The sequence below is a fragment of the Salvelinus fontinalis genome, chromosome 8 (assembly GCF_029448725.1).
Source record: "Salvelinus fontinalis isolate EN_2023a chromosome 8, ASM2944872v1, whole genome shotgun sequence".
Classification (NCBI taxonomy): domain Eukaryota; kingdom Metazoa; phylum Chordata; class Actinopteri; order Salmoniformes; family Salmonidae; genus Salvelinus; species Salvelinus fontinalis.
The window spans coordinates 29,835,851-29,849,096 of NC_074672.1; the positions used below are offsets into that span (position 1 = coordinate 29,835,851).

Below are 13,246 nucleotides of genomic sequence, written 5' to 3' on the forward strand. Positions count from 1 at the left end.
TTCCACTATAGTCTATGGATTGTAACTGATCATTAATCTGTAACAGGAACATTTAAGGAGATTTCATTCCACAGATCCACAAAGCACAACAAATGAAAAGTGATATACAGGTTCAATGCACAAAACCAGGGGTTTATTTTCTTATTTGAATTTTTTTTTTTTTTTTTTTTTAAACAAAAAGTAGAATAAACATAACCCATTGCAAACAGCTTTTCTTCCCCATAGATATACATTTTAATTAAATTCTCAGATTTGAATCAAAAGTGCCATTTACAAAACTTCCTTCCCCCCCCCCCCCCTTTACAAAATGTTACTTTTTTTGTTCGTTTTAACTTTTTCCTCCTTCAGCGATTTCTTTGCAGTGTCCTGGAACACATGTAAAATCCAAATTCAGTAACTGCTGCTTTACAGTCACAAATGACAAGAGTGTGGTCAATTTTGGCATAGTAACTACTGTTAACTCATTATAACCTAACCTGAAAGGGTTCTCTACTTCTTAGGAGAGTTTTCCTTGGCCTGGTGGGCTTGCAGCACAGCTACCGCCTCATCCACCTGGAGAGAACAGTGAAGAGAGAGAACACATGGGATTAGCATAACAACTATGACCATGATAACCCACCACCAAGAAACTCCAAACAATCATAAGTGGCTTCCTTTTTGCATGTAAAAGTTGATCTGAAAGGACAGAGGGAATGGAAGCTTGTCGTACCTTAGAATGCAGGGACTCGGGTGACTCCAGCATGTGCAGCAGCTCAGAGTTGTCAATCTCCAGCAGCATCCCAGTGATTTTACCAGCCAGGTTGGGGTGAAAGCCATGGATCAGAGGGTACAACCGCTCACCTGCAAACCAAGGGAAAGAGAACGAATTAGATTGAGAGTGCCAGTGAGGCATCTCAACACCCTCCGACAGAGGATTGACTGCAGAACATCACAGATGTTCAGAACATCACATGAACACTCCCCAATAACATTCCAGTTATATACCAAGCAGCTGTTTCTGCTCCATGAGAGGGGCTGAAGCCAGCATGGAGGCAGTGAGGGGTTCCTGGCCTCTGACATGCACCGCTGGCTCCATAATCTGCTGGGTAACAACCTTACAACACAGCAGGAAAGATTAAACACAATGCAATACACATGACCACTGGGATGGACCTCTAAAAAGTAAAAGAAGAGTAAAAAATGTTTACACCGCTATATTGCATGGCATTTTTCTTGTGGGGAAAGGATGCAATTTACGAGATTACCTGCTGCACTGCCATTGGTGCGGGCATAGTGATGACCTGCTGTAAGTTCCTCACCCCTGATGAGTATTTATACTGGGTGCCTCGGACCATACCACCAGACATGCCTGCCCGACCTCCTGCTGTCTGTGTGCCAATGTTAGCTGGAGAGGGGGGTGTCCGTTAGTTACTGTTCAGTTTTTGCATCACAGCAAGTATATGTTTTGAGTAAGCTAGTGTGTTACCCATCCTCTGTGTGTAGTTGATGATGCGTGGAGCCTGGGTGGAGGCCTGTCTGACGGTGCTGATGGGGGTGGAGGCGCGTCGGGGAACAGCAGACCTGACAAACTGGCCCGAGTAGGGTGCTGACAGCAACACAACACATGTCAATAGGGCATCAAACACATTTGTGTAACAAATTTACATTTTAGAGTAGCAGTAATGCTTTAGTCATTTATTTATTTTAGCTCCAATATCTCAAAAATTTCTGCCTCCGACTCACTCTGTGGTCTGGGTGGCTGTGCAGCCCAGCGAGGAGATGTCCTCATGGTGCTCACAGGGTTGGGGTTGTAGAAGGTGCGACTTGGGGGCTACAAAAGAACAATATCTTACAGATAAAAACATCACCTTCCAGAGCCAGCCCTGAGATAAAAAATAAAAAAATGAAGGTAACATAGGCTTTCTAATTTAGTCAATTCTAGCATGATGCATCTAGTGATTACCCCCTCCCTTCAACCGTACTACAGACCTGAGGCACAGCAGACATATAGTAGCCTGCCTGCTGGTAGGAGTCGATGACTGGTCCAGGCATGGTCCTCTGCATGTATTTGTTGGTGAGGATGGCCTTCCGCTCCTCCTTGCGCTGGGCCAGAGCCACGTACAGCGGCTTTGTGGCCACAATGCGGCCGTTCATCTCAGTTACCGCTTTGGTGGCCTCCTCCGGAGACGAGAAACAGACAAAACCAAAGCCCTTGCTGTGGCCCCCGTCCGTCATCACCTGAGTGGAGGAAAGGGTTAGAGAAAACCATGAAGTTGCGAGGTGCAAAGATTTTACACGGATCCAGACATGTTTTTTCAGCCTTTGTGATACATCATTGGATAGCAGAAATGACTCCTCATAAAAAAGTATGGGTATTTCTACCTTGGCACTGGTGATGGTGCCATAAGGGGCAAACTCCTTCCTGAGTTTCTCATCGTCCAACCCATCATCCAAGTTCTTGACGTACAAGTTAACCCCCTGAATCAACAAGAAAATAAATTATATTAAAGCTATTTTTCTTAAGACCACAGGTGTGCACTTCCCCACAGTACCTGATAGCGGTGGATACGTTCCTGTTTGATCAGCTCAAACTTGCGTTTCAGCTCCCCCTGTCGCTCCATCCTCTTCTGAGCACGGCCCACATACAGAACTCGGCCAGGAACGAGTTCTTTCCCATTCATCTCCTCAACTGCCTAAAAGCAGTCCATCAAAGTCAACTCAAAATGCCACATTTTAGATGTCATGTTCCCCATTTCACATTATGACAGCCTGCTGGTTGACAAGGAGATGGCACATATGGGAGCAATTTTAGAGTATTACCATAAAACCCCCAAATACAGACCCTTTGTGCATCCTCGTGGTTTTCATAGTTTACAAAGCCAAATCCACGAGACCGGCCCCTTTCGTCCATCATCACTCGCACACTGAGGGTCCTGCCTATGAGTCCAAGAACAGAGAAGGAGCCTAGATTTCATAAGCTTTCATGCTAATCCACCCAAAACATCTGATTGCATGGATGTTCCAGAATATTCATTTAAATCAAATAGCTATAACATCAACCACCACTTTATACTAGTGCCCAAAGAAATGGATAGAATGTCAAAGCTTGTCATATGTCCTACTTTCAGGATGTTCTTACCAAATGCAGAGAAGACCTCCTGGAGTTTCTCATCACTATAGTCATCGCCAAAGTTCTTGATGTACACATTGGTGAACTTCATGGCTTTGGCCCCAAACTCAGCCTGTCGCTCCTTGTGGGACTTAAAGTGGCCAACAAAACTGAACACCACACCCGTCACCAGTGACAGTTGAGAGATAGAAATATAAAACTACAATCAGTCTTGTTACAAAATATCAAACAAACTGCTCCACATCCCAGAATATCAGTGTGGAGACTTACTGATTTTCTCACCTTGATGAACACATCGCAAGATATGAGACAAGTGGTTGACATATACCTTTAATTTTACATTAAGCACCAATGGTAATTATTGATATGCTGAATGACAATCTGCTGCCTAAGCTTTTTCGAAGCTTAATTTAGAAAGTCTTGCAAGTCTCAACTTTGTGGCCAACAGACCAAACATTATTCAAAGTAAAAAAAAAAATTTTTTTTAAAAGGACAGGAACAAATGTCTACCATTTCCCTCACCTAATTGTGGACAACTGACATTTCCCCCCCAGGAAATGGGCCTTTGGGTCTGCAATGCCAGAGTCACTACCTGTCTCTATCCTGAGCAAAGAACATGAAAATGTTATCTGCAAAAACGTGCATCACTGTCTGAGAATGATACAATGTTGACCAAATCAATAGTCCCTCCTCCTCCCTAACCATTACAGATTTCCTTTGCACTTTCCCCTACTTACATCTCACTAAATTTAAGGTGGTTTATATATTGGTTGAAAGAAATGTAAATAAAATAAAGTTAAAAGGTACCTTACGGATAGAATAAACAGCTCTTGGTAGGAATTTGTTCACTCACACTTTCCGGTCATTCAATAGCATTCCATTAATGGTATCAATGGCACGATTGGCTGCCTCTTGGGTTTCAAAGTGAACAAAGCCATAGCCTTTGGAGCCATTCTCATCACAAACAACCTGAAATGAAAAGTGCATGTTAGAAATGATGTACAGATAAATTATGCCCTGACACTCAAAGACAAGAATGCAATGTCTACCTTGCAAGACAGAATATTCCCAAAGGTTGAGAATGTGTCATACAGGGCCTTGTTGTCAATGGACTCGTCCATGTTCTTGATAAAAATGTTTCCAACTCCTGACTTCCGTAGCCCTGGGTCGCGCTGAGACCACATTATTCTGATAGGCCTACCCTTGAGGACCTCATAGTTCATTGTATCCAGAGCACATTCCGCTGAAAAAAAATGACACGTATAAAGAGAAACACAGCATCAGACATCTGCTAATCACACACGTCCATGAATAACCTAATATAAGATTTAAGTTGTGTATTCATTGGAATATTAATCCTTAGCAGGATTATTCTCGCCACCCCCTTGATCAAAGCAAATAGCTTGATCAAAGCAAATCTATTTGTCCATGATTGATACAGAGTACACATCTTATCAAAAATAATAATACCATCAGCGGGTTGTTGGAAGTTGATGTATGCGTATCCTAGGGACCTGCGAGTGATGACATCACGGCAGACGCGGATGGATGTGATGGGCCCAGCAGGAGAGAACTTCTGGTAGAGCATGGCCTCTGTGACGTCAGGATGCAGGTCCCCTACGTAGAGGGAGGCCAATGGGTATGACTGGCCAGTGCTGTTCATCCTGCAGACAGAGATAGTGAAAATCATAGAGGGAGGGGGTGAAACTGGCAGACAACAAAACCTAACAGCCAGTACGTTTACATGCGCAGTAATAATTCGATATTAAACTGATTACGGCATTAGGCAGATTATGAAATATTCATGTAAACATCTCATCTTAATCAGCGTACGGTAAAAATCTAAGTAAGCATACACCTATTAAAACACCTGGTTTTCATTGACTTCTGTATTATATGAAGTTGCCAAGTCACCTACAAATGCAGGCTAGTTAGGTTATCTGACCTCTGGCACTTCAGACACACGGTCTGTTTGTAGTGTGGTTTTCATTTAAACACTTGGGTTTCCAACCACACCTACACACATTTATTTAGTATCTGTATTGTTGTCTATCGCTTGTTTTCTTTGATGCAAATAAATAAAGCAAACTTGGGGTGGCTGTGATGGGAGGGGTCACATAATGGAGTTCACCAGTTGAGGATCAGGATGGCCAATCAAGGCGTTTTTAGAGCAACTCGGTTCTGTCTGAATTGGTTGTGGGGTCTATACTAACACCCGACCTTCCATAACTTCACTATTGTTACACAACAATGACGACCTCACGATGACGATCACCAAAGTCTACTTTAGCTATTTAACATGATAGTGTTAGCTAACAATAGTATGAATATTTCTGCTCTCACATGGCCACCACTAGGAGTGTAAAGTTTTGACATGAATTCTCCAGTTACCCAAAGTAACGACCTATTAACTTCACTAGTTAGTAAGATGCCAGTAAATTTGTATTATCTCGTCTTAAAACAAGTAAACCTAAAAGATTGGATCATTACAACATGTGTACTGTCTATCCTCGACACTTCACAAGCTTGCTAACTAAAGCTAGCTATTTTATCCGATTAGTAGTTGAAACAGACTGCTGAGTTGTAGAAGGCAGTAAATTACCGTTAATTAGTGTAAACCATCAAAGAGTTCGGCATTTGTTTAAAACCCAATGTGTTTGCTAACATAAAATGCCAGCTACTTTAGCTACTAGCCAAGAAGTTGGTAATTGCCAATCAAACCCAGCATCACTAACGTTAATGGAAATCGAAATAAATTGCAGTAAAAATAAATTTATACATATATTATTGTACAATGTCTTACCTTATTGAATTGGCCAAGGTGGAAACAGCTCAAATACTTTAATTTAAAAAGTTCTGGCCTAAAACTTAGTAAAATGTTTCTGTTTTAATTTGATAATTGCCGTGAAACACCTGCCTTTTCACTCCGCGACCATAAATATTCTTCAATGACCTATTTATAAACTATGATAATGACACGGCCCGATTAATCATCCGCGTGAAAAAGTAGTCCATGTACATTGAAAAGCTACATTCTGGGATTCGAAAAACAACAAAACCCCGTCCCGCCACTCAATTTTGCATACTTTTGAAGTATATGTCTAGGCTAGTGAAGTGTGAAATTGACCACTGTTAATTTGCACTTTGCAAAGACCAAACATTTGTTTCAACAATTAAATGAAGAGCTAAAACCAATGATGTGAACAGTTTATATGCAGGTAAATGCCAAAATAAAAAACACGTAAGAAAATTAGGGATACGAAGTATATCAAAAGCAGACGCTTCCACACAGGTGTGGTTCCTGAGTTAATTAAGCAATTTAACATCCCATCATGCTTAGGGTCATATATAAAAATTCCCAGTGGCCCATTATTTTGGCAACTCTGACTAGAAGAAGAGATCTCAGTGACTTTGAAAGGAGGGGTCTCAGGATGGGCAGGGAGATTCTGGAGCGGCTCCCGAAACAGCATTTTCCATCAACAATACTCCAAATGATGGAATTCCTAATGGAAGAATGGTGTCACTATAGAGATTTGATTGTACAACAATGTACTTTGTAAATATTGTTAAAATAAAGATGACTTTACACCTTTATCTTAAACAACTTTTTCAGTTTCCTAAACATGTACAGTAAGTGAAACTAGGATGGTTTTTAAAAGACACAAATCTAAAAGAATACTGGTCAGTAAAAACAAAGCAAGAAAGGCTGTTCCACATTCACCTATTGCCTTTTTATATATTCAGAGGATTCTAACTCCCGAGTGGTCTAAGGCACTGCATCTCAGGACAAGAGGCGTCACTATAGTACCTGGTTCGAATCCAGGCTGTATCACAGCTGGCTGTGATTGAGTCCCATAGGGCAGCACACAATTGGCCCAGCGTCGTCCGGGTTTGGCTGGAGTAGGCAGTCATTGCAAATAAGAATTGTTTTTTAACTGACTTGCCAAGTTAAATATATGTTATACTCAGTTTGTGGTGCATCTTTAAGAAAACAGACTGACATATGCAGTCGTGTCTTACTCTATGTGGGATGTTATCGTGGCGTGTATGGTATTGTGACACTGCTTCTTACTTGGGTTGTGGTATGGGTTGGGTCTCCAATCTGCTGCTTCACAATGGCTGTGTTCGAGAGGATTAAAACTATAATGAATTATGAGTAAACTGATCTACAAATAATAACGGTAACTTATTGATGATGCAAGTTTCTTCATAGATCAGTCTGTCAGCAGTCGCCTGCACTGTCAAACAAGCCCGATAAGTTGGACAACAACTCCTTCTGAGGGTCATTTTCAAAGCAGTAAAGTTCAGGGGCAAGTACCGTAAGCAGAAGTATCACATCATACCGTTCGTTACCTTACAAACCTTGATTCATACGTTTTAGATTCTAAAACATGAGAATTGAATGAAGACTCTTGATTGGTCTAAGATTAATTTGAACTTTTTGGCAGTCTGAAACAAAGTGTCCTTAAGAGACAGGAGAGAAACCCAGGCACAGAAACATTGGAGAAAACAACCGCTTTAAGAGGAATATTTTGCAAGCAGGGTTGATACAGTGTGATAAGACATTTTCAATTAATGTTGAAAAAAGGTTGTTACTGTAGGTTTTACAGAAAGATGATAGTCAATCTTGCAAAATACAAGGTACATTTAAGCACATAAAATTTTCATTGTACCGAGTTCAAGCAGCGCTTGATCTTGAACCGTGAGTTATACCACTAGGACAATAATCCACACTTTGTTCAAAAAGAGTTCTGCCTTTCAGAATGCGAAATATAATTCTGGTGGAATGTCTTATGATGGAGGAAATCTAACATGGCGAACGAAGGGGTCCCTTAATCAAACCGTTAAAATTTTGAAATTGTGATCATGATTAGAGCGAAACACCCAGATGCCAGTGTCACAATACAGCCTGCCTCCTTTCTGTATGAGCCGACAGCAGAATTGCACTGTTAGTTAAATACAGGATTGTACTGCGTGTCAGAACTTCAAAAGCTAGCAATAGTGGAGTGGGGAAGAAAATGCAACACTTAGCATCACAGTGTTAGGTGAAAATTAACTGCCAGTTTAATAACCATACGATAAAACCTTCAAATACCATGACGAATCACACTAAAAAAAATGACCATAAAAAAAAAAAAAGGAGAATGAAAAATGTTTAACCAGCTAGGTAGGACAAAGAAATGAAGGAAAGATGATTAGAATTCACAACCCCCCGGCCCCCAACACAAACAGTCACACACAGGCGCACAGACATATGATCTAGCACGCGCGCACACAAACAAAAACATGGACTCGCTACTCAATACAACCACATTATTTTCACAAACAAAATGACAACCTGCTAACAACTGAACATTACCCTGTCGCCTCAGTGACCTGAGAGGGTTAAACTAGTTGGTCAGGAACAATTCAGGCTGCTTGTCATACAGAAGGGGGAGGGGCTGATGGAGTGGAGGGGGATGTTTATAAGCTGTTTGTGTTTAAGAGTGTAGGTGGATTAACAGTGCAATTCCGTTAGTTTTCCCCTTCTCCGGTCTCTCCTTCGTCTCCCTGGTTTTCCGATGTCCACAGCTGCAAAGAGAGGTAAAGATGTGTTACATTATATTCCCCAAATTGCATTTGGTACTTTCCACATTAGAATGAATTAAAAAAAATAAAAAACACATTGCCATAGCAATTTACAAAACAGATGCATATAACTGGAACCATCAATGAAATTACTATTGAATAAAAGACAATACAAGAGGAAGATGTAGCAAACCATTTACTATTTATACAAAAAATGTGATTACATAAATAGGAGACAAACAGAACTTACAGTCAGGTTGTCCCTTAGTAGTTGCATGATCAAGGTGCTGTCTTTGTAGGAATCCTCGTTTAAGGTGTCAAGTTCAGCGATGGCTTCATCAAATGCCTGTAAAGAGTAAATTACACTAAGAATAGAATGCAAAACTGCCACCAGCTATTCCAGAATCGACTATACAAATGTACACTGCCATTAATCATTTTGGTTAAATTGTGGCATGCAGAAATAACTGTAGCAGGGGTGCCATTTTGAATCCAATTTCATTTTTTGAAAACTGAGCCAAAGTCCCTTCATACAAATGCAGAAACTGTCAAGACAAGACATGCTACAATGGCTCTGCATGCTTTGAGTGAAGCTCTGTGCTATTGATTGTCTTGGGGGTAAAAGATGAGGTTGCATGACTTGGCACTTGAAGTCGCTCTCTCACCGTTTTGGCCAGGGTGCAGGCCTTCTCTGGGTTGTTGAGGATTTCATAGAAGAACACAGAGAAGTTGAGGGCCAGGCCGAGCCTGATGGGGTGTGTGGGCTGCATCTCCTTCTTGCTGATGTCGAAAGCATCCTGGTATGCCTGCTGGGAGTTATCCACTGTGGCTTTAAAAAGGAACAAGGAAGAAGATGAGTTTGAGCAATGTCATGATTCCAACATGCACTTAGTGTGCGGAAGCGCATTTCATCACATCTTTAGAGAATATTTTAACATATTCCTGTATGCACACATCTGATCCATTAGGAGTTTCACGAGTCATGACGATGTGATTTGGTGCATTGTTCCATTTTATGTAACTCTAAATGAACTCTTGCTTACTTACTCTTCTTTGCGTCTCCAGCTGCTACCTCAGACAGGTATCTATAATAGTCGCCTTTCATTTTCAGGTAGAAAACCTTGCTCTCAGCTGCAGTCGCATTGGCAATTAGGTACTTGTCAAGAAGTCCCTGAAATACATTTTTTGTTGTTGAAATCAGCATATCTGCATAGAGAGAAATGTAAAAAGTCCCTTTCACAGGGTAGACCACAACAGTTATTCTTACCAGCACGTCATTGCAGATGTCCTGCAACTCGGTCTCAATCTTCTCCCGGTACTCCTTGGCCATGGCCTGCTTCTTCTCGTTGCCCTCCGTCTTCTGCTCAATGCTGGAGATGACGCGCCAGGATGAGCGGCGTGCCCCCACCACGTTCTTGTAGGCCACTGACAGCAGGTTGCGCTCCTCGTTGGAGAGTTCCCCGCCCTGCTCCGTCACAGACTTCATGGCCCCGGCCATGTCGTCATAGCGCTCTGCCTGCTCAGCGAGCTTAGCCTTTTGTACTAGGTCGTTCTTGTCCATTTTTCGGTCTGTGTGAGAAAGAAACATAGTAAGGTGGGACTTTTTCTTCTGGTCTTATGTCTGTGCAGATGAAGGAAAGGACTATTGAGATTAGATATACCTATGTCATATAACTGATCAATTACAGCATTTATTCAAACTGCTGAGAGGAGACACCTGCAAGAAGGGGCAGTAGGTTCCTTCTTGGTTAGATTCGGACATTCTTATAAATTCATGGCTAGGGGAGTATTATATCGCCTACTTTCATACTACCTTTTAGCCCATGATTATGCAATTTACTATGAATTCAAATATGCAATTGAATGTAGCTCGTACTAGTAGCTAAAACAGGAAGCTAGCCTAACGGTTAGAAGCGTTTTGCCAGTAACGGAAAGGTCTACTATGACTGCACCTATCCGGTGTGTGTGATTTTGTATATTTCATATATATAAATATACTGTTTACACTCGGCCTTCATTTTTTACTGGTGCATGGCCGCTTTTGTACGAGTCCGGATACCATACAACTTCGTCATGGTGGTGTGTTCCTGAAAATGTTCTAGCAAGGAACTTGTATAGTACTGTGGCAGCAATGCGTGGGGCCGTTGGGCTACCTAGCTACATGTCGTCGAGTTAGATAGCTAACGTTAGCTAGTTACTCCAGCTAGCCAATTCTGACAGAACAACCAATCGACCTTTCGATATCTCTTCACCCGCCCCAAATCACTAAATATTATTTAGTCTCCATAGTTAGATATTGGTTTGCTATCTGACGTTTTAGTTATTACTAGCCAAATTAATACATGATTAAAACGGTGTCTGGATGGCGGAGATTTGCCTAGCTAGCTTCAGCTAACTAACGACGTTGCGGTAAAACGCTTGATGTAGCTTACTAGCTGGCTAGCAAACGCGACGGCACTTCTCAAACGGCCTAACTTTGGTTAACATTATTGTTAAACGAAACCAAAATGTAACGTAGAAGGCCAACAGATAATTGTTTCCTTATAGGTGTAGCGTTGCCAACAATCTACACGATTATCCCGCTAACGTTGCGGGTCAGATTTTGACATTATTACCTAGCCGCAAAGGCCTGTGCTCAGCCTGCTAGCGGATAGCTAGTAGGGATGTTAGTCGAGAGATCAGCTAGTAGCAGCTAAGCACGTCAGAAGAGTGGAGAATGTCAAATAATGGCTAGCAGGAAAGTAGCAAGCTAACTTTCGCTACCTGAAAAAATACGACGTTCAAGGGTTATCGACTTCTCGTATGTCCATTTATATAGGGACCAGTCAATTGTTATTTTGTACTACGATGTAACGTTATCCAGCTTCTAACGAGTATCTTACAGTTAGCTAACATTTTTCAGTCGCGTACATGGCCTAGGTCAGCAAGCTTGCAAGAACAAAGTGTCACGATTGCCAGTTAGCAAGTCCTTGTTCGGCCCACTTCAGAGGAGCGCTGTCTGATTTAGCGAGCTAGCATGATGGCTAACGAATATAATTACACCGAAACGAATATACTGTGTAATATTTAACACAATAAATAAAGACCTAACACATGAATGCACTTTCATCGGGTCCCCGATTATACAAACTCACAATATTTACGGCTCTAATTCCTGTTTAATTTCTCTGAAAGATGCAGCCTCCGTCCTCCGTCTCGCTCCTGGAATCGTTCAGGGCAGTACCACTTCCGCTATATTGACGCTTCTGTTTCCTCTAGCTAGCTAACTACATGTCAAACCGAGACTTCAACCTTTGACAGACATTACATCTATTGGTTTTAATCAGGTTTATAAAGCTACCTACTATGTTTTATTATCAAAGCACTCAATGGGAGAGACTCAACCTCTAATTTAAACCAGTACAGTGCAGTGTGTAGCAAGAGGAACAGCTGTACACATCTCTTCAATGTAGCACTGAATTCAATGCATGTTGGACCCATTCTATGGATGCACCTGCCACTGGACATTGGAAGAAGTTATACTTCCCTATGACTAATAGTTGAAGGACAAATCTCATCACAGCTTTGAAAAATAGTTGAAAAATACATGAGATTTGAAAAATAGTTGAAAAATACATGACATTTGAAAAATTGTATTAAAAAAAATGCACTAGCAATTGGCCAGTGTTTTAAGATATACCAAGGCAGGTGTCTTTTTGCACTATAGATCAGCTTGCACACTCCTACATACTGTACTCTACTCATTGCAGTGTATGCGCAATTGACATTCAGGGCATTTTACAGTGGAGCATGTTGAGCCTGTATGAGTCAATATGACTCAAAGCTAAATAGACATGCTTTGGAATGTGGATGAGCAGAGTGGAAAACAGTGTTCAGTATCTTACAATGACTTAATTTCAAATAATACAGTTGACTCATACATGTACATTGCATAAGTGCAGTGCTGTTCATCAGTCATTTTGCCTGCTTTGGTTTTGTGCATGCCCCAAGTTATTGCATGATCAGGGGTCCAATGTAGAACAGTTTAGCACTTGGTGAAGAATGCATGACAGCCTGAAGAAATTCATCGTGTCCCCAAGGGCCTTCACAGTGTCATACAGGAGAACCATTGAGAGCATACTGTTGGGCTGCATCGCAGCCTGGTATGGCAACTCCACCACCGCTGACCGGATGTGCTACAGAGGGTGGTACACTCAGCCAATCACACCATTGGGTGCACACTGACTGCCCTCTAGGACACCTACAACACCATGTGTCGCAGGAAGGCAAAGAAGATCATCAGGGACCACGCACCGACTGTTCTCCCCGGTTCCATCACTCAGGCGCAGGCAGTATAGGAGCATCATGGCAAAAACTGAAAGACGATCCAATATCTTATACCCCGAGACCGTCAGGCTGCTGAATAGCCCCCACTGGTCAGCCACCTGCTCCCCGTCACCCTTCGCTGCTCCCCCTATGAACATCCCCCACCTCAACAGGCCCTGCCCCCACCTAATGGACATTTATTGTGCTGAATAGCCACCACTAGTCAGCTACTTGCTCCTCCTCCCCCCAGACTTGACCTGCACT

At 41.9% G+C, this 13,246-nt stretch overlaps 2 protein-coding genes across 7 annotated transcripts; both read right to left on the bottom strand.

The window, feature by feature from the left end:
* Nucleotides 1-111: 111 nt before the first annotated feature.
* Nucleotides 112-7,517, bottom strand: LOC129861064 (embryonic polyadenylate-binding protein-like). Of its 6 annotated transcripts, XM_055932133.1 has the most exons (18): nt 7,182-7,517; nt 6,918-7,004; nt 4,580-4,773; nt 4,159-4,352; nt 3,963-4,078; nt 3,632-3,712; nt 3,119-3,258; nt 2,822-2,916; nt 2,532-2,672; nt 2,362-2,457; nt 1,969-2,217; nt 1,723-1,810; nt 1,466-1,585; nt 1,245-1,384; nt 985-1,093; nt 710-840; nt 477-552; nt 112-366 (listed from the first exon to the last, which is right to left on the bottom strand). In XM_055932133.1, exons 3-17 carry the CDS (start codon nt 4,770-4,772, stop codon nt 490-492), a joined length of 1,956 nt encoding a protein of 651 aa, XP_055788108.1. In that variant the 5' UTR covers nt 4,773; nt 6,918-7,004; nt 7,182-7,517; the 3' UTR covers nt 112-366; nt 477-489. The 6 variants fall into 6 exon arrangements, with proteins under 6 accessions (XP_055788108.1, XP_055788106.1, XP_055788110.1 ...); XM_055932131.1 differs by having other exon boundaries at nt 6,918-7,517; XM_055932135.1 differs by lacking the exons at nt 6,918-7,004; nt 7,182-7,517 and adding an exon at nt 5,913-6,642.
* Nucleotides 7,518-7,609: 92 nt separating this feature from the next.
* On the bottom strand, nt 7,610-11,925 carry LOC129861066 (14-3-3 protein beta/alpha-2). Its single transcript, XM_055932140.1, has 6 exons — nt 11,812-11,925; nt 9,945-10,246; nt 9,725-9,848; nt 9,343-9,506; nt 8,928-9,023; nt 7,610-8,680 (listed from the first exon to the last, which is right to left on the bottom strand). The coding sequence occupies exons 2-6, from the start codon at nt 10,236-10,238 to the stop codon at nt 8,624-8,626; spliced, it is 735 nt and encodes a 244-aa protein (XP_055788115.1). The 5' UTR covers nt 10,239-10,246; nt 11,812-11,925; the 3' UTR covers nt 7,610-8,623.
* Between the last annotated feature and the right edge of the window lie 1,321 nt (nt 11,926-13,246).